Source organism: Sminthopsis crassicaudata, chromosome 1 (genome assembly GCF_048593235.1).
Source record: "Sminthopsis crassicaudata isolate SCR6 chromosome 1, ASM4859323v1, whole genome shotgun sequence".
Taxonomy (NCBI): domain Eukaryota; kingdom Metazoa; phylum Chordata; class Mammalia; order Dasyuromorphia; family Dasyuridae; genus Sminthopsis; species Sminthopsis crassicaudata.
The window spans coordinates 447,552,866-447,575,395 of NC_133617.1; the positions used below are offsets into that span (position 1 = coordinate 447,552,866).

At 31.5% G+C, this 22,530-nt stretch overlaps 1 protein-coding gene across 1 annotated transcript in view; it reads right to left on the reverse strand.

Moving 5' to 3' along the window:
• Positions 1-1,368: 1,368 nt before the first annotated feature.
• SMC5 (structural maintenance of chromosomes 5) overlaps positions 1,369-22,530 on the reverse strand; it is a 61,523-nt gene continuing 40,361 nt past the window's right edge. Inside the window, 15 exon segments of the mRNA XM_074280714.1 lie at positions 1,369-2,093; positions 3,889-3,984; positions 4,070-4,249; positions 5,982-6,101; positions 6,372-6,476; positions 6,868-6,963; positions 10,436-10,469; positions 10,471-10,516; positions 10,519-10,555; positions 14,502-14,624; positions 15,002-15,125; positions 16,136-16,305; positions 17,274-17,447; positions 19,472-19,604; positions 19,744-19,838. Coding sequence (XP_074136815.1) covers positions 1,950-2,093; positions 3,889-3,984; positions 4,070-4,249; positions 5,982-6,101; positions 6,372-6,476; positions 6,868-6,963; positions 10,436-10,469; positions 10,471-10,516; positions 10,519-10,555; positions 14,502-14,624; positions 15,002-15,125; positions 16,136-16,305; positions 17,274-17,447; positions 19,472-19,604; positions 19,744-19,838 — 1,677 coding nt within the window. The 3' untranslated portion in view covers positions 1,369-1,949.

The following is a 22,530-nucleotide window of genomic DNA, read 5'->3' on the forward strand; positions in this document are numbered from 1 at the left end:
ATCAAATCTGATTCTTGATGTTTTTATGAATTGTGTGCAAACAGAATTCATTTTTTCCCTTTTCAAAATGACATTTACAAGTAGTTGAGAATATACTGACCTTGGTAGACTTTTCATTCTTTGCATTTTTTACTTTTTGTATTAGAATACTACATAATTTATCTTTGAAGTCAGTATTTCAAAGGGGAATCACACATTCATGTTTTTAGTACAAAAATTTGAATGCTTATAAAGAATGATTATGATATATAAATTGAAATGCCATTAACCATCTTATTTTTATCTATGGCATCTTTGAGCTTGTTTCCATAAATCTTTTATCTTGCTAAAAAGTAATGACTGAACTCAGGATAAAAAATTAAATCTATATTACGCTAACCACATAAATAATAGATTTAACTGGTAAAAATGAATATACTTAAAAATAAAACAAAAAATTTACTAAGTTTCAGAATTTCCATAAGGAACAAAATATCAAAGCAATTTGATAAACTCACAAGTAAAAATATTATTTACATATTTCATTCATTAGACTTAATAAGCAAAGGTTTTCTTTTAAACTTTTTATACAGGAAAATGTAATTTCACTCTTTTTCACTGAGAAAATCTCTAGGCTGAAAGAAAGAGTATAAGTTATAACACCATTATTTCTTGACCCAAGAAAAATATCAATTCTGAAGGCTATTTAAAATATATACATATATAAAATGCACTGAGTTCAATTTCTCATTTTTCCATGACCAGACACACTGAAGGGACATATGTAGATGACAATACAGATTTAACCAAATGGACTTCTTAGGGCAAGCCTGTTTCTCTCATATATAGATATCTCAAAAAGGTAAAGAATTTGCTTTGCACTGCTGAGGGAATATCTTCAATTTAAAAATTATTTAACAGGTTTTTCACTGATAAAAAAAAATTTAATTAGATTTGAGACAATGAAGAAGACCAATATAATTACAGAAGTGCAATAAATATGAAATTTTAAGAACTCTTTTATGTTCTGAATAAATGAATGCACTTTTCCTCTATGTAAAATATTTAAGAATCTTAGATTATAAATAAATCCCAGCACATATGAATCCCAAACTAATTCCTCCTAAATTATGAAATTGCTCAAGATTTAAAATGGAAAATAAAATTTACTTTTAATACAAAAATTTTATAGTGTTATTATTTCCTTCCCCAATAACCTCAACACCTGATTTTCTTCCTTGGAAGTTTCCTGGTTTTATTCATGCTACTTCCAAGTTCCACCTTGTGTCACTTCAAAAGAGTCCTACTATTACTTTCTAAACCAATATGCTTAACTGGGAAGCAGGAGGAGAGAGGAGGAATATGAAAGACAAATAGGACAAAAACTTCAAATTCCATAAAAATTTTCTAAATTTTCCAAAACAAAGGTATACCTCAGAGTAGAAACGAGTATTGACAAACATTTCAGACTAGAAATATTAAAATCATTTTTATCAATTAAATAAGGGACCTTAGAAGAAAAATCATGACCTAAGCTTACAGAACCAATTTTAGGTTTTAAAAATTACTTAGGTCTCTCTACATTTAACTAATGGTTGTTCTGTTGTAATAGCCACATGACCATGAACCACCTAAACTCTATAATCTGCATTTTCACATATTACATGACACAATTTGATTTCATACTAAAAGTTTTACATAGAACCTCAATGAATTAACATCAGGGTACAAAGGACCTCAAATCGACAAAAACTAAACAGGGTAACTAACTACCAGCAAATTTTCCAAAGGAGCACAAAGAAATATTAAGTACATGGTTTCAACCTTATCATCCTACTTATATTTGAAAGCAGGCTTCCAAATATAAATCTTGTTCTTTGTCGTTTCAGCAAACTTTCTCATTTTCACTCAACAGTTCTATAATTATAAACATAGTTTTAAGGCAAATTTCCTAAGACCCTTTTTTTTCATCACTGATCCATTCGGCTAACTCCAATACGTCGTCGTCTCCTAAGGAAAGCCTTTAAATTGTATTTCTTTGGCTCTAGCATGCAAGGGCCATTGTAGACAAATAACACTGTCATCTTTTCAGAGTAAGTGAGATTCTGAAGAAGCTGTAAAAATTAAAACACATAAAAACATAAGTTAAGGGACATTCTTTTAATATTATTATTCCATTATAACAATACTACAAAATTCTAGGAACTCCAAAATACTGACAAAAGACCAGTAATCACCAAATGACTTCAAATGTAACTGAGTCTAGGATTCTCAGTTGAATATCTTTGAAAAGGGTTTAAAGACCAACCTGTATGTTCCAGGGAACCCTCCAGATGATTAGTATTAAAGGAACATAATCAAAATTTCTGGGGAGACTCTGGTCCAGAATAGACTCTCTAATCTTGTTCCAGTTTAAACCTAAATCCTCATGTTTTCCCAGAATCAGCCAGTGCCCAGTGCTTATGATGCATAATAAGCAATAAAAAATTTCATGCCCCATCTCTAAGACAGCCAGGTGGTACAGTGGATAGAGCATCAGCCCTGAAGTCAAGAGGACCTGAGTTCAAATCTGACCTCAGACTTAACATTTTCTAGTTGTGTGATCCTGGGCAAGTCACTTAACCCCAAATGCCTCAGGGGGGAAAAAAAAGGAGTTGTGCTTGTAGCAGTAAGAATCCAAATCTGATTGGAGAATGAATTTTGAGTGGACTAACTGGTTAATAAGTAATAGTGAAAAATAGCAATAAGCTGGCATTTATATAGGACTTTAAGTCTACAAAGTGCTTTATAAGTTATTTCATTTGGTACTCAATGAACACCAAAATAGGTATGATACATAACGATATTTTCATTCTGCAGATGAAGTATATCTCAGCAGGATTAGACCTTAGTTGGAAGTGAAAAGTTTAGTAGAAGGGACAAAGTGATTATGGAAGTTAGAGGAAGGTTCAGACTCTTTAACACTAGGTGATTATGGAAAAGGTGACCACACTATTTCAGGTATAGGTGTTTTGTTTTGTTTTTTGTTTTTTTTTTAGGTAGTGAAATCCACCATCTGGTTTAGTGTTCTTATCACATACCAATGACTATGGTCATTTGTAGAGATATCCCTTATGTAGCATGAAAGGGCTGGGAAAATGTAATACACTCTGTCAAGGCAGGAGAAATGGGAGGTGACTAACTTTTTCTAACTGTAACAATGAAGTTTCAAATAGTAAAGTGTGCTACTGGAATAGAATGGTTGAATTTTTGTGAGCTTGAAGACAAATTTTTAATGAAACTACCTCATAAAAATCCTCCATCATTTTTACATTTACAAATTGAAGGATTAATATAAATGGGAAACAGTTTAAACATGGAAAGACAATATTTTGTTTCACAGATTCAAGTTTTCTAACATTTCATAATTGTAGGAAATGTATTCTGAAGTGTATGTATTCTGTCATACAGCATTCCATGAGGAATAGTAATTAACATAAATGTTCTACAACTTCAGAGAATGAAAATAAAATATAAAGAACACTAATCACAAAGAACAAAATTTCATTTTAAATGATGTAGAAGGTATTTATCTATAGGGCACAGAGCACTGGCTCTAGAGTGAAAAGGATCTTGCTTCAAACACATGCCAGACTATCTGGCATAATCTCAAGGAAATGACTTAACCTCCTTAGGCCTTAGGTTTTTTTTCCCAACTCTGGAGGTATGAGCCTCTATTATCCTCTTTAATAAGACAAACATTTTTTTAATTCTTTCTGTTCTTCCTTTACCGCTGCTACTACTATAAAGTACATGATTATTTTTACCATTGGGTAAAATCCTTTTAAATTATCCAGTTACTAAATGGGCATCATCAAATGGCAACATACTTAAAAATATGTTAATGCTTTCAGGTCATAGATTACCTACCTTTGGTGTAATTAAGAAATACTGAGATGTAGTTTCTTTACAGGCAGTATTTACAACCATCTCAAATACTCTTCTTTCATTGGCTGGATCCATTCCCTTGATGATAATAATAACAGTAAAAATTAAATTCCGATTTATTGGAAAATGAATAAAACTTAATTTCACAAAGTAATACTCTTACCTGATTGATTTCATCTACAACTCTGAATGGACATCTATTAAGTTCCTGGAGTGCCATCAAGTATAACATTGTGGAAACACTTCTTTCACCTCCACTTTGATGACTAGAAGTTAATTCGTGCAATTGGGTGCTACTGCGAAATTTGACCCTAATTCTAATTCCATATTTATCATAGTCTTCCTGTAAATCAAATACATATTATGAATAACAAGCCTTTTCCTCTCTTATTTCATTTACAATTATATTTACAATGGGGTAAAATAAGTTCTCAAAATAAAAATATCAATGATAAGATAAAGTGACTAAATTTTAGTGAAACTGTTTTGTCTGATTGAAATTGTTAAAATGCATAACTGGGCTCTAATGCACAGTTAAAATATTTCTGTATGGGTCAGTACAGAAGGTTCCCTGAAAAACAGGTCCCAGTTAGTTAGTCAAACAAATACTACCACTCAAACACCAATGGAAATGGAATCCTAGAAATAGTATCACCTCCCAGACTACTCATCCAATCCCTGCAGTAAATCAAGGGGAGTATTCATAATTGAAAGCCAACTATGTCTACCATATCCATGTCAACTACCAATTAATTGCCATCTTCTGATCATCCTCAGTATCACTAGCTCTATTTCTAGTTCCTGTGGGTACTGTTCAAGGGGAACAACTATTAGGGAGACAGATCCAGGAAGCTGCCTCCAAAGTAGTCCTACATTCAGGAGATCAGAAAGTTCTTATCCTCAAATGCCTGGACATCATCAAAAACTGACTTTAGATGGTTTTATCAGTATTAACATTACCACTCTTTTTGTCTCTATATCTTAAAAGTCTACTTGGTTTTCTATCTAACATCCATCTGAAACCTTCTAAAATGGCCTTCAGTAATGTGTACTCCTTGAACCCAAAGACTGGATTGCTTTTCTGTTTGTATTCCTAGAACTTAGCACAGTTCACAAAGCACTGTGAACATCTAAGTGCTTAAAAGATTTGTTTTAAAAAACCATTCACTACTCACATGTAACTAGATGAAAAAAACTATTTTCTGAAATTAAATCTGTTTAATCATCCAAGAAGCAAATCAACTAATCTAAAACTTTACAAACCCTTTAAGTTAAAAGAGACAGTCTTAGAATGATGGCCTTAGTTTCCAGATATGTTACAACTGAACATTATTGGAGAAAGGTGCATCAGTTCACCAAAATTAATGTAACATTTAATTAAATTCCAGGAAATGGTTTTGCCTAAGTTGGCTATCAATAATCCTCATCATATACAGGTGACGAAAAAAAGGATTCTAGGAGTGAGTCAATATCAAGAAAGAGAAAATATTCCTAGAGGAGGAGGAGGGGAGAATCCTGATAAACCCTATCATTAAGGGTTGCCTGTACTTCTATTGCACATTAAGCAATACTTACATACTTAAAAAATCCCTGGGCTCAACATTTTATTGTATTAACATTGTTTTACTATTTATCATATATTTAGTTATTTTACTTAATATTAAATACTAAAATTTATGAAATACTACCTTTTGCAATAGTACTAATTCTTTTTCACAAATTTTCATACTAATGAAATTTTATAGTTCAATTCTAAATGAAAAAGTTTTTTTCATTATTGTTCACCAAGTTGGATTTACCATTACTCACTTTTATTGGCTGCAACAGGTCAATAATGAGATTATTAATTCACTGATCTTTAAAAGTCACCAAAAAGGTTTGACTGAACAGATATTTTCCTTTCCTTCAATTTTTTTTTTTTTTTTTAGTGAGCAATGATTTTTAACAAAAGACTTCTAAGACCTCAAACTAAATAAACTTAAGGAGGAGTTATTTCTATAGGAGAAAAGTAAATTATAATTATTGTTCTTTAATTCTTTTGTAGTTCTTTTTGTAATAAGGAAAGATATCTATACCTCATTTTCTGTATGGAGATCCACTTCACCAGCACACTGCATGGAACTAAAAAAATTGCCAAATTTTTCATTTATTTGTTCTACTAGATGTTTCAATGGATTGAGCCACCTTTCTTTAACCTAAAAATAAAGAGACAAATATATAGTACCACATAAATTTGAAAAAAAAAAACCAACCCCCCAAACTACATTATAAAAAGAACACATCAAATTGGACTTTATTATATACTGAACTTTAAATACTGCCATTTTCTCTAAAAAAATTTCCCTCCCCATAAAAACAAAAAAAAAACTATGAATCTATTCATAGTATTTTCCCTTTTATGTCCTTCCCTCTCCTCATGTTCAATAGTTGAGTCAAGGGACAAAAAGCAGAATTTAAAATATCACCTTTGAAATAGTTTGCCTATAGTTATCCAGCTCATTAGTCTTTTGCTCTAGTTCTTCAGTTAGCTGTTGTATTTCTTGTGCTCTTTTTTTGTAATCTTCAACAACCTGGCAGCAAAAAGCACTTTACTTTAGGACAAATCTTTCAGATGATAAAATAACATTAAAATGTGCATCAATTAAAGTCAACTCAAAAATGCCAACTGTGTTGCTTTGTTTGCATGCAATTAACTCATGCACTCCTTATGTACTGAAAATATGACATTTCTATCTTTTGAAAATTGTTAGACATTGCTATTCTAAGTTAGCCCTACTATTCTTTTTATAAAGAAAAGGCAAGAACACCCTGTTTCTTAGGAAAAATCTATTTAAAATTCTAATAGATTCAGAAGCTGGCATTTAAAGCACATTGTTCCTGCTGTCTAGCTTATTATTACCAAGAGCTCTAGTACAGAGTGGGAGGCAAGTACTAAGAAGACTGGGGGGGTGGAAAGCATACTGAAGCATTCAGGCCTGTGAAGCAAGAAGCTCTCGTCTTCTCTTCAGCAAGTAAAGAATCAATTTCTTCCACTGTGTTTGGGAGATCTTGGAAAGCCTAGAGAAAAAAAAAAAAAATCTGTCCATTAGTACTAGATAGTAAGAATACTAAGAAATAAGAAAATTCAATTAGTATTTTACTGAGGCTGACACCATGTAGGAATACAAAATAATTTCATAAATATTGCTTTCAAAAAGCTTACAATATTCTTGAAAAAACAAGCCTTGTAGAGAATACATATAACACCATATAATTTATAAGGAATACAACATAAATTTGACATAAAGAATAAAAATAAATAGCATAAGTAGTGTTATTTGGGCTTAAAATATAGAATGAGAAATCAGGTAGGCTATAGCGGTCAGGAAATCTTTAACTCTTCATTTCTCACCAAACTGTATTCCATTGGACTTTTCCATTATTCGTCATCCTGGAAGATTACTTTAATTCTGGAACCCAAACCCTGGAAATACCCTCTGACTCTGATTGGTGTATTTAGAAGAGTTATTTGCATTCCCTATCTGGACTTTTCCATTAGGCATCTCCCCCCCCCCATTCCTGTCTCACTTTCCCCCTACCTTCCCAACCCAAACAAACTTCCTTTTTCTAGCATTCCTTTTATGTATTATTTTCTTCATTAAAATGTAAGCTCCTTAAAGACAGGTCTTCTTTTGGGTTTCATTTTCACTATTTAATACAGTACCTGGCACATTCTAAGTGGCCAGACTGTGGATAATGGAGTCCTCAGTTGAGATTTGGGTTTGTAAAAAGGGATGAAAGACTTTTAGCATTTTAATATCCAACAATATGAAATACAAACACTTTTGTCTGCTAAGACCCACTATAATTTTATTTCCACTCCTTTACTAATATGTATTGGAAGGATATAGCATTTGAATCTGAATACTGACTCACATTTCTTTTAGGTTAGTCATTGAATCCTTCAGGGGATTCAGTTTCTTCATATACAAAATGAAGTTAACATAACTGTAGAAGGACTTCAGAGGAGTGCTATAAGGATCTGCCCTTGGCTGTATTGTCCTATATTCATAATTTGGATAAAGTTAATTGTTGACCTGTTTCTGAAATCTGCATATAATAATCTGAGAGGAATAACTACTATGTTGGATGACTGACTCCAAAAGGATCTTGATGGGCTACAGATACCAATGAAGCATCTAACAGAGATAAATATAAACTCCTAAGCTTAGGCTCAAAGAAGTAAGTTGAAAAAATATAGGATGAAAAAGATCCATGGGGCAAAACCAGGAGCCAGGGGTAAAGCTCTCTTTAAGGGAAATGTGCCTAATGAAGTTATGCATGCCCTAACTTTGTAAGTTTTCAAGTAGATAAAAGCTCCATGATCCTTTTGAGAGAACTTTAGTTCAAAAGTTTTTGAGTATACCATACCATACCTCAAGCTGAGACTTTGTGCAATTTTATGAAACTAACTATTCATTCAAAACTTTTTACTTCATCAAGATCCATCTTTTCTCAATTTCACCTCTTGAAATCAATTTGACTTCCCTTCCTTTTTTAAATCTGGTATAGTAGAGGCAGGAGTAGGAGAGATGGATCCATACTGTACCTCTTTCATTTTATATTTCTCAAAGAATAATATGACTCTCTTGGGTAAGATAAAAAAAAAAAATTAGGGGGTAGGAGCTGTTGGTTAGTATGTATAATAATAAATCTAGATTAAATTCCATAGAGATCAAACCCTTTCTCTACTTTGTGAGTGATATTATCGCATTATATTTATGGACAGACTGACTTTAATCCCAATTAGAGGTATGTCTCAGTTGTCTACATTTCATTCATTTATCTTTGTGATTAATTATTATCTTTAATTATCTTTATGAAGTAATTAGTATTTTAAATAATTAGCAATAAATTATGGGGAAAATGGACAAGAAGCAAACAGAATGAGAAGGCATTGCTAATTGTGGAAAGAATACTTACACTAATTAAATACTTACACTTTGATATGTCAAATATCAAAACAACGAAAATTCCATATAAGTACTTAAAAATTATAAATACTATAAATATTTTCAAAGAATTTGCCACTCATTTACTCAGTACAAAGTATTCTAATATGTGAGAGCTAGAAAGAGATCATCTTGTCAATCTCATCATCTCACATGGAGCATTCATAGATTTAGAGCTAGAACAGACTTCAGAAGTCTTTTAGGCTAACTCCTTCACTTTATGGGCGAGGAAACTAAGAACCAATGAGGTTAAATGACTTACCCAATATCATAGATATAAGTGGCAGAGCTAGAATTTGAATATAATATTCCAAAGTCAGTGCTCTTTCCTGTCTCCCACAAAAACTAGACTCAGAGACATTAAGTTACTTGCTAAAGCTCATATGGTTAATATGAAGTGAAGAAATGACTATAATTTAAATGTCCTGAGTCCTAGTTTCTAAGATACATTTAATCTAGAAAAGACTTTAGAAATCACTCCTTCATTTTACAGATGAATAAGCAGAAGCTCAATAAAGCTGAGTGATTTGTCCAAGTGACTTGCTCCTAATGAATAAGTCAAGGTTTGAACATAAAACTATGCAACTCTAAATCCAATGACCTTTCCACACTTTGTCAGGATTTCTTTCCCTCTTTCAAGGAAACTGAAGTAAAGCATATAGGAGAAATTTTCAGAGCTTTGTAATTGGGGGAAAAACAAAAAACAAAAACAAAAACCATTGGACTAAGGAAAATCTTTCCTGTTATCTAGGACATCAATAAGTTGTCGAAATTTAACACTGAATGGAGAGTACAAAGGTTTTTCTTTTTCTTTCTTTTTTAAACTAACATATCTGGGACACTCAACTAATAATCCAATCTCCAGAAAATTTTTCCTAAAACAATCCAACCACCAGAAAAATTTTCCTTAAAAAAACAACCCCCCCCACAACAACACCCCTCCCCCCCCCACTCTCTCTCTCTCTCTCTCTCTCTCTCTCTCTCTCTCTCTCTCTCTCTCTCTCTCTCTCTCTATATATATATATATATATATATATATGTATATATATACATATATATATATATATATGTATATATGTATATGTATATGTGTGTATTTTTAGAAGTGGAACTGGCTAGGAATGGACCAATGTAAGTGCTCAGAGGAGAATGATTTTTTTGGTGATCACCAACCCAAGATTTGAGGATTATGATACTACAGCTAAAAAATGATCTCTTTCTGAAATGATCAGTAATGTCATAGCAAGTTATATCTTTATATAGCACTTAATTTAAAAAGCAATTTCCTTACAAGTAGTTTGTACAAGTCTTACAGAGATAAGAAAATGGGCAGAGAGAAATGAAGTGAAATCTAGCAAAATGAAGCAATTCATTAAAAAACTAAGATTAGAATTTAAGTCATCTAGTTCTCAATCTAATACTCTTTCCTTTATAGCACATTTTCTCTCAATAGTATGGGGTAGGAGCATGTCGAAGAGTTAAATGCTAACAAAAGTAAAATGCCAAAAATCTACATAATTATGTACTCTCATACTTACTGTCTGGTACTCTTGAGGAATGCTCTGATCTGGGCAAGGTTACCACGTGCCTAGCTTTCTTCATAAGCTCTTTGCACTTTCTAGAAGTCTACGTTTTTTTCCCAAAAACATGTATTGTTGCTATTATAATAAAATCAGAGAAGGGTTTTTGAGAATTTGGAGAACAGTTATTGCAAATAAAAGATGTTCTTTAAACCACCCGAGAAAATTCATCTATGTATTTTACTTCACAATCATGAGTAAATCAAGTGCAATAGTATTGAAAATTACAGTTAATTTACTGACAAAGAAATGCAAATTTTGTTCAATTTTGTTCTGAGAGTAAAGGGTAAACTTGCCTATATACATCTAGATAAGAAAAAATTAAACACATAGTGTAAATATGTTATAAAAAAAATAGCACTTATTCATCTTCCATCTAGAACCATAGGTGTCCATGTGATTTCCCCATCCCCCTCAAATAAGGAAGATCATGGGGGTGAATATGACAATAGAATACAATTGCTTTAATTGACATACATAACATAACAACTATTACTGGTATAAGAAAAAACATGCAAATGAAAAACTCTCATATAAGGTAAAAGTTTCTTGTCCCTATGCCAATTCCTTAAATTTGACTTGGAATTACTTAATTCCCATAACCTGCTATCCTAGATGATATTGATCCAGCAGGGCAGTATGAACAAATTTACCAATACTGTCATCAGTCTTGTTGAAACTGCATATCCTACACCATAATGGCCCTTCAGGGGTCACGCACCACTGAAAATTGGAGATCATGGACAGTTTGACTAACTTTTCTTTCCAGGGTTCCCTAAGACAGTTTTCAGTGGAGAATTGAAACATCAAAGAGCAAATAAATTCTCAGGATTGCTCAGCTATGGCTTTACATGTGAAGATCATATTTAGTCTTTCTCACAAGGTTCACCTTATACAAAGATAAATAGAGCAATTGGGGGGCCCTTTATAACAGAAAACAGTATAACAAAACTACAGAAAAAGACTTCAAGTCATACTACTAATTATAAGCAAAACTCTTAAGATATATATATGTACATATATATATACACATATATATATATATATATATGACACATTGCTGAAATTATTTCTTGAAAAAGTCTGATTTGCAGGTAGGAATGTCTGGGTTTAAAATGGGGACCTTATTTATTTTTTGGGGGGGGGGAAGGTGACCTCTAAAGGAAGACATTAGATCTTCAGAAATCTGTTCTCAAAAAAAATCTATATATACAAATATATGCATTTGTTGTTGTTCAGCCCTTTCAGTTATGTTGGATTCTTTTGTGACCCCACGTGACCTTGGTCTATGGGGTTTTCTTGGCAAAGGTCAAAGAGTAGTTTGCCATTTCCTTCTTCAGTGTGTTTCAAGTTTATGAGGCTGGATTTGAACTCAAGTTTTCCTTATTCTAAACCTGGCATTCTAAATCCACTAAGTAACTAACACATATCCCTAATTTTTAAAGAACAAATTCTCTGGCTTTAAAATAAGGAACAGCTTTTCTATGGGTGACCTCTAGTGGAAGACAGTAGAATAGTTCTACAGAGGAATGCACATACATGAACATGTATTATATGCAGATAAAAACCATATTATATATTAGAATTTATTATATTCTATATGCACATATATGCATATGTATATACACACATACACACAAATATATTTATATAAGGACAAATTCTCAGAACTATTTTACTATTTTAAACAAGAGGTCACCCATAAAAAAGGTGTTCTTTATTTTAAATCCAGATCCCAAATGCATACATATGAATTATATTGGATAAGAATCTTTTTAGAGGATTTATAGAGGAACATGGTCAAAAATAAAAATTTAAGTAAGGAGACATGAATTTTTACAATTTATATAACTTTAAAGATGACGTACACTAATGACATTGAAAATGTTTCAAAATATATAACTTAATAACACTGAAATACAAGAATCAAAAATGAAGGAAAAGATTTCATATGAGAAATTAAGCAATTCCAGATATATTGGACTTTTAACCACATTAACTATTATTTTCTTTTTAATCAGTTCTATTCTATATTTCTTTCTTTCTGTCATGTAAAATTACAACTATAACAAATGTCACTTCCCATTTCAAATTAATTGGATATATTTATAGCACAAGACAAATAGGTTTCAGAACATGAAAACTAAATTATCATCTGAAAACTTAAAAATACTGTGACAGTATAATTTTAAAAATCAGTATTACTTATGGAAATGATTTATTGATTTTCAAACTATTTAAAGTACTTTCCCCCCTTGGTTCTGCTAAAGAGGGAATGATAAGAGAAATAAATAAAAGCATGTGGAATGAGTAATGAATGGCAAGCATAAGGAATTCACTTCCTGACTGTTGCTTCTGGCCAATCAAGATAAGCTAGTAACAAAGAGATGTCTCATGGATGATATGCCATCAGCATGGCACGCTGATATCATTAGGAAGTATTGTATTTTTGAGAATCTGTACACCCAAATATGGACTTACAGTATTATTAGTTTTATTTTACAGATGAGGACGCTAAGAATCAGAGAGATTTCATGACTTGCCCAAGGTCATATAATTAATAAGTGGTAGAGCAGATACATGAACCCAGATTTTGTGATTCTAAATCCAGTGCTCTCTTTCCACTAAAACCATTACAAATATACTACAAATAAGGCAATGAATAAAGCACCAAAATTTGAATATATTCTGTTTAAAAGTATTGTACGTATGATCTGTATGTGATTGCTTACTGTCTTGGGGAAGGGAAAAAATTTTGGAAATAAAATATTACTGAAAAGAAAAAAAATGAACATATTCCTTTTATCCCATGACCAATAGCAATGTTAAAAGAATCTAGACTTTGCAAATGTCTGTTCCATAGTCTAATGATTAATTATAGGAATTTATGCAGATCACTTGAACAATAGATATTATTAACTCCCTTTTATAGAGAAGAAACAGAATCTGGGAAACAAGGAAATGACTTGCATGTGAACTTCTAGCATGGCATCCATGTCTTCCTGATTCTAAGGCCAACTTTCCCTTCATTTCTGCTCTGCCTTGCCTCTATTGAACCAATATTACTGTTAATTTGAGATTTCAAATAATAGGAAAAATGTTAACAAAGTATTTAATACAATCTTGGTTTTGATTTTTATTCTCTGAAGATATCCTCATGATTACCTTAGAATTTTGTTGGATTTAACTTAGTATGTATAGCACATCTGTCCTCAATTCGTGTCATCATTTAAATTACTATTTTGAAGAATATAAAAATATAATAAGATATATTTTAAAAATATTAGACCAATATTTTTTCTTTGAAGGGATGAGGCTATCTGGATTAAGTGACTTGCCCAGGGCCACACAATAAGTGCCAAGTGACTGAGGCAAAATTTGAACTCAGGTCCATCTGAATCCTTAGTGAATGCTTGATCCACCATACCACCAAGCTATCCCCTAGTAATAGTTCAATATACTAAAGGCTTTCGTAAAAATGTTTAGATATGGGTACCAAAATATACAATTATGTTCTATTTTATTTTTATTTATTTATCTTTAGATATTATACAATGTAAAGATAGCAATCAAATCCAATGGTTATTATTTACTAATTATAAATACCCTAATGTCCAAAAATTATCACAGGAAAAAAACACAGGCAATTGTATTAAATAACCAAATTAGGTAACCTAACTTCTCTTAATGATCATTTAAAATAAAACCAAACCCAACCCAAGTTTTGAACATAATATTTTTTTTTTTCATCAATAGGCTTCACGAAGACAGTAAAATTTAAGGCATATATGGATTCAAAATTCAGGGATTCAAATCCTTGCTTGGCTAATTACTACCTTTGTAATCTCAGGCAAGATCACTGAATATGTCTGGACACTCTCAGATGTAAAATGAAGAGGCCGAATAAAATAACTCTTAGGTGCCTTTTTCAAAACTAAAAACCTATGATCCAAATATGAAATTGCACAGATTTTTATAATTAACAAAATGTCTTATTTAAAATAAGTAAATGGTAAAATCTTACCTCTAGTTGCCGCTGGTTTGATATTGTAGTTTTATATTCTCTTTCTAATTTGTTCTTCTCATAGCCTTCAGTAGCTAGCTCAAGAACTAAATCTACTTTCCGTACATTCAACATTGTGCAAGTCTGGTAACAAAACCCATAAAACTTGTTTATATTTATTTTAAAAGCTCTCCTAAATTTCTTATCTAAAATTACTATACTATAGTTTAAAAAAAAAGCAATTTAATCAATCATCTCTTAAATTATTTGTGTCAATTCTGTTTACAATTTTCCTACAGAAAAAATTATGTTAAATGTGATTATTATCATACATATTACAATACAATTCAATAGAGGTAATCTGACTTATAAAGACAGAAGTCAAGGGTAGGAATTTATGTGTTTTTTGAGTATGTAAAATTTTTGAAGCAAAAATCCTTATTCAGAATGGCAAAATCAGGCTTTTAAATAAGTTTTAATATTTTTTTCTTGACATATCGCCTATAGATTTCAAAACTTACCTTAATTAGCTTCAATAATTCAGAAACCAACTTTGCTTTTTGGGCATTAATTTCTTTGATTTTGGCATTTGTTTTCTGCTCCTCTTCCTCAAGATTATAAGTACGATGTTCTATCAGCTTTAAACTATACAAAAAAATAAAATGATACCTTAATTAAGGGTGTCCCAAAGTACTGGGAGAAGAATTCCATCCTAACATCCAAGTCCTAGCTCTGCCATTCAATGGCTGTTTAGCCTTGTAGTCAGTTAACTACTTAATCTGAAAGGGGCTTCAGTTTCTCTCTCATATAATGAGAGAGTTGGGCTAGATGGTTTTAAGGTCTTTCTAAATCTCACACTCCATGATTCTAAAGGTTTAACTGAAGATCTACTTTACACCTACCATAACCTAGGTTTGTTGTAGCAAATACAAAAGAAACACAAAGCATAGCATCTCCTCTAATAATCTAGAGGAGGCAGAACTAGCTTAGTACTACTCTAAACACAATTTTTTTTTTTAAATGAATGAAACAATTTCAATTAAATCTTGAAGGATCAATGAGAGACTGACAGAGAAAGATGAAAGGATTCTAGGTGGGTGAAAATTCAAGAACAAAGGTGTAGAGGTGAAAAAAACTTGAAAGATGCAGAGTGCAGGGAGAACATTCATTTGATGGGAACATGTTGCAAAGGTTAAAAGAATAGAGTTAGATTATAAAAAGTCTTGGAAGCCAAGAAAACTTGATATTAACAGCAGGCAAGAGGGCAACCTATTCACTTAGCAAAAGAATTAAAAATAGAATTCTTTCATAGACTGAGTTTAGGAAAGTATATGTAGAGTCAAAACTGAACTTACACAAAAATTTGTCACTTATTATAGTGTGATATACTAGAAAAAGCACAAAACTCAGAGCTAGGAAACCTGGGTTCAAATACTGCTTCTTCCATTTAATAACTGAGCAACTTGCGGTACATCACAATTTCTGAAAATATTTTCTCATCTGTAAATGGGGATAATATTTTGTATTTTCTGCCTTATATAACAGTTATTCTTTGCTAACTTTAAAGAACAATACATAATTCAAGTCATTAATGTTGTTATTAAAAAGAAGAAAAGAGTCAAAAATATTACTTTAGGGTAAAAATAATACAATACCTATCTAATTTGGAACCAATTTTCTGTTCCAGTTGATTCTTTTTGGTTTTCCTGTCTTGAAGATCCTTCTTTTTATTTCTGAATTCATTGTCTCTGTGTTCAAGATGTTTGATTTTTTCACGAAAGACTGTTAACTCTATATCTAGTGTCTGAAATTTTTTAATTATTTCCTATGGAAAATAGATTCAAATTGTAAGTACATATTTAAGCAAGTCCTATTTGAATTCCAATATTGGTTTAAATATGGGCTACCCCAAATATAGCCTTTAACCCATAAATTAAAAAATTAAAGGAAAATGTATATAAAAAAGAATCATATAAAATTATCCATTTAGAAGAAACCCATCTCATGTTTGTAAAGATGAGAATCTTATTAAGTATTACTCTCAAATCCACATTTCCTGATCTTGTGCATCAAATCTTGATACCTTTAAGTCAGAAGCATCCCATTCAAATTACAAAGAAAAAATGTTTTACATGAGTAAATGAGGGAATGCTAGGTAAACAGCTTTAGGCTAAGAAATATCCCCTCTTTCTGATAACTTCTGAACATGACTTTGGTGAAATAAGTCATCTTGTTTATATTTCACCCATCCTTCAGAGTCTTATGACATTGTCCCACCATACCATATTCTGGTATGTTGGTAAACAACTTACTGTCGTGCTATCTTCTTAGGATTCTAAATTAAGGATGTCAATTTTATCCTGAACTAATCAGAAGCTCTTAATTGTTATCTATTTTGGAGGCAATAGAAACTTGTACATTTCTTTAGCTTTTACTGGGAAGAAGACTGATACAGACGGATTGCTTGTTCTTCTTTGTTCCTTAATTTTTCTCCATCCCCTCCCCCCCTTTTTAAAACTAAGACAACTGCTTGTCAGTTATACACATTAGAAACATTACTACTTTGTGGAATCTATCCACCTCTCTCTTATTCTGCCTGATGGAGCTCCATGAAATTATTTCTGCAGCAGTGAGTATTAGTACTAGACAAATTAATACTAAATTTTTACAGTTTTAAGTTTTATACATGTTAGTTTTTAGCGGGAAGGTGGGAGTGTGGGAAAGGGCAGAAGGTGGGGTGGGAGAAACAGAAAAGGCAAAAGTAGTGCTGTCTCCTTTAGAGAGATAACCAACCTTATCCTGATCTTCTAATTGTCTTCTTTCTTGAACATTCACAGTAAATGTGAGAAACTGGGCTGTTTTCAGGTGTGTATTACTAGATATGATGTCATTTGAATAAATAGAAGTTTTTACCACATACTTTTCTTGAGCAGTATAAATCTGTTTCAGTTTTGTTTCATGAATAACCTAAAACAAAAAATATTATCATTTATTTGGTCATGTTCATTTGCACTCTTTTTTAAAGGTTCAAAGCATAAATGAATATATTTGAATTCTGAAGGGGTAAATAAGACAACTATATTTGAAAACAGATTGACAAAATTTTTGCTAATTTTGAAAATTACTAAAAACTGAGCAAACTGAATCCGACACAGAAATTGTGCTTTATCATCAACTTAATTCTAATATAATAGTAAATCAAAATAATTTCATGCATTTACATCCACTTAAAAAATCTTCAATGCCTTCAAAGACTTATTATGCCACCTTTAGCAAATCACACCCTAATTCCACCATTAAAAAAAAAAGTCAAACATAAAACATATAACCCTATGTAGGTGGTCCTAGATCTTAGGAATTTCTGTTTATTAAACTAGTACCATAAATAAATCATATATTAGATAAAATATTTTGTTAAATTTTTTGTTGTTGATGTGAATTAATAGGAATAATAGGGTATGACTTCTGGGAAGACTCTGACTTCCTTAGTCTCTTGGATTTCAATGTGGTTTGATCCTGCAATTTTTCAGCTGAGAAGACTCTGACTTCCTTAGTCTCTTGGATTTCAATGTGGTTTGATCCTGCAATTTTTCAGCTGAGTAGAATATCAAATATAAATGAAGTATTCTGTGGCACTCAAAGTCTCTGATATCTACAATGACTCTTTGCTGAGGATTCGCTTCTTTTTGATTTTCCTTTCTAAAACTTTATAACAGACCATTAAAATTCCATCTGATGATTCCCTAAAGGTTTGGGATTTAAACCCCCCCCCCTCAAAAACAACAACAACAACAACAAAAATAAAAACAAAAACCTGAAGAGTAATCTCAGAAATGATGGTATTTTGGGGACTTGAGGCAGCTAGATAGCACAATAAAGTACTAAGCTTAGAATCAGAACACTTTAGTTCAAATTCAGCCTCATATACTTATTAACAATGAAACCAACAGTAAACAACTTAGCCTGTTTATCTCAGTTTCCTCATCTGTAAAATGATTATAATAGTATTTATTTCCCAGAGTTGTAAGGATTAAGAGATAATATTTGCAAAGGCCTCAGCATTGCACCAGGTGCATAGTAGGCACCTCTATCCATATCTTGCTAAACTTTTTAAAGATTGTTAACATTTTAAAAATAGAAGGTATTTTTTAATGGTCACTCCAAACAGACTCATGTTATATATAAGAAAACCAGGAATCTTTGAAGGGCTAAGCTGTTCAATTAATGATTGAGATGATGATCAGATTGAGACTTCCTGACTTCTAGCTCAGGGTTCTTTCTTTTGCTCAAAAGAAAAAAAAAAAACCAAAAAAACACAAAAAACCACAATCTTTATTCAAAGTAAAAGTACTGCTTTTTCTTAAAAAAAAAAAAAAAAAATAATAATAATAATCAAAAAAAATCTTTATTGGTTTAGTTCAAAAGATACATGATTCCATTGGTGTAGGTATTCCTTCCCACTGAAAATCGTACTAAGAAGTTTCATAAATTGCTATTCCAAGTAGAGATATGTTTTCATAATGGTAATGGATATTCACAAAAATATTTACATGTATGATAATGACTATATGATTTTATAACATCCACCATTTCAAAATTATATATTTCTAAGATGACAATTTAGACGTTGACAATTTAGTGATACATGTTTTTCAACAATGCCATCAAGATGAGATGGAGACAATTACCAAGAAAGAATAAAAGCGTAAGTGTTCTAAGTGAAATTTTAGATTCAATCTGTTAACTTAAACCTATTTGTTATTTACCTTTTACTTCTTGCTGTCAATTTTACTCAATAGTCCTGTTTCTGATTTACAAAAAATGAAAAATGCCAAGGTAATTTTTATAGTTACTTTCAAGACAAAACCACAAAGCTGTCATCTTATCTTACTGTTCTGAATGTTATTTCCAATATTTCTACCATTTCCTACAGGGATTTTAACTTTTAAAGTGTCACAATATAACTGCAGTATTAGTTATAACCTCCTCACCTGTTCAATTATTGCTCTGGTCTTTTCTGTTCCTACCGGGACATCATGAACATGATGCTGGTAGCAAAGGTAACTCATCACAAATTGAGGTGCATCAAACAATTCTCTTAGATAAGAAAAAAGTCCATATTTCCTAAGGAATACAAAGATGACCAACAGAATGGTCTTAGTTTTAATATATTTTTCCAAGAACTTTACATTGTAAACAATACTTAAAAACATTTAAGAGGTAAAAATTGTTCAAAAAATCGGAAATAAATTAAAATACTTACTTTAGATCATTCAGAGACCTTGTAGGTACTCTGTCTGCATATACGATACTGGGGATACAAACAGCATTTACTTTTAATTTGTGATTGTCACGCATCTAGATTGTAGGAAAGCAAAAGCATTCTTAAAAGGCAATTTCAAAACAATAAAAAAAGCTTTATAACAAAAAAATTTATGAATTAAGAGCTGGAATATAAAATTATTTGTAAAATGTGAAGAGAAGACTCTGGAATATTATGAGCAACATCATCTCATAAAACAGAAAAGCAGTCAAAAGTAAAATAAATTTAAGATTCAATTAAACAAAATCTTTCCCAGAAAGTTTAGGAATATTAGAAGGACAAAAAAATAGAAAGATAACAAAGATATACTAAATGAACTTCACAATTAAGATGAAGTCATTTTTTTAAACAACATTTTTTTTTTTTAAAGAAAAAAAAGAATAAAAGCCCAAGAAAACCAATTAGTACAATAAAAAAAAAAAAAATCTGGACATATATGCAATGTTTCACATTTGTAAACCTTGCACCTCTAAAAAGGTGTAGAAATTCTCTTCCCAGAGTTCTTCATAATTCTTTCTTTGTAATTCTGCAACATTCACTTTGAGGGTTTTGTTTTTTTTTTTTTTTTGTGGTGTTTGTTCTTTTCATTTACAATGTGGTACCCACTATGTATATTGTTTTCTTGGTTCTTTTTATTTCATTTTTACATCAGTTATGTAGATCTTGCCATGCTTCTCTGTTTACCACGTTTATTATTTCTTATAGCACAGTAATACTGAATTACAGCCATATACAACAATGTTAACTGTTTCCAATTTTTTACTATCATAAAAAAGTGCTGCTGTAAATGTTTTAGGGTACATGAATTGGTTTTTTCCTTAATGACCTCCTTGAGGTATATGCTTAATAACTGGATCTCTAAGTCAAAGGATATGGCCATTTTAGTTGCATGCTTGCTCTATCTATTTATCTATTATTTAGTTGCTTAATTACAACTTGTTTTCTTTTATGGCTGTATGGGGATTGACAAAAATGTATGGGATCAGAATGTCTATCTTCCAACAACATTTCTAATATTGGCTATTTCCATATTTTGTCATCTCTGCAACCTCAAGGTTGTTTTCATTTACATATCTCTTGTTATTGATGATTTGGAACACTTAGTTTTTTACAGGTTTTCTTTGAGAACTGTTTGTTCATATCTTTTGAGCATTTATTTATAAAGCATATCATAGCATTCTAGTAGATATGTTATCAATCAATAAATATCTATTAAGCCTCTACTGTGTGCCAGGCACTGTGCTATTTAAAAAAAAAAAAAAAAGGCAAAAGATGGTCACAATCCAAAGGGAGAGACAAGCAAACACATACACACAATCTTGGGGGAGGAGAGGAACCAGAGACAAGAGATATAAGATAGCTCCCACCTCAAACTGGTAGAGATGTTATGAAGGAAAAAGAACACAAATACAATCTAAGCTTCAAGAGCAAAGTTCAAGAGTATTTCAAAGAATAAGGTGGTCCCACTGCACTGCTCTGAGGAGGATACATCTTAGAGCAATGCGATCAGTTCCAGCGATTCTATTTTAGGAATAAAAATAGTAAACTGGAAAGGATCTAGGACAGAAAATTGGAAGGTGCAAAATTTGGAGTGAATAATATATGAGGATTGAAGGATTTGGGGACACTGAGCCTGGGGAAAAAATGAATTGGGAGGACATAATAGTTATCTTCAAACACTTGGCTCCAGAAAGCAGAACCAGGAAAAAATACTTTATAAAATACAAAGAAGGCTTCCAACTAAGACAACAATGTCAGAATGCTGAAAAGTCCATATTCTTCACAATCATACTATTAAAGTCCTAAAAATGTACCAGAAGGGATACTGGTTTAAAAAAAAAAAAAAAAAAAAAAAGACCCAAGGGAAATTCTCCAAGCCCTGGGACTGCATGAAAAGACTGTCAAAAACCAACATTAGATATGAGCAGAGAAAATCCAGTATAGGTAAAAGGCACAGGGTACAAGTAATCTGGACTCACATGAAACTGGGCCAGATCTACTACCCAGGCAGCTCCAAAGTCACAAAAAAGAGATAGAGGGTCTAGCCAGTGAGCAGAGCAGCATAATATTCAGGAAGACTGTCCATACTATTCAATACAGGAAAGAGCAAATTCTGATTTAAGTACAAAGCTCCAAACTAGAGATATGAATAAATAGCATAAAATACTAAACACAAAGAAATGCTATAAAATAAGAAAGGACCAAGAAGTAAACTCAAAAGAGAGAAACTCTCCAATAAGTATATAAAAGTATCCAGATGATTAAAGCAAGAAATAAAAAAAATTATGTAAAATGAGTTAATGAAAAAAGAATGTGAAGTTGAATTAATAGTCAGAACGGAAAATAAATCTTGCCTAAAGCTGGTCTCCTTGAAACTTAGAAGGGAGCTAAATCAGAAACAATGTCTCTACAATACAATACAATACAATTAAAAAAAAAAAAAAAAAAAACTGAAAACAAATCAAAAGATTAAAATTTTAAAAAAGAAAATTTAAAGTACATATTACTAAAAAATGGCCTGGAAAAATAATCCAAAAAGAGATAATATAGATTTCAGGAAATCACAAGTGAAAACTGTCCAAATACAAAGCAGAAAGAGAAAAAAAAAAAAAATTTATTGATTATCTCCTAAAAGAAACACTAGCAATGAGAAACAAAGCAAGCAAGTCCCCAAAACACAGCCAAAATGCAGAGTTTACAGATCAATGAATAAATACTTCAAGTAGC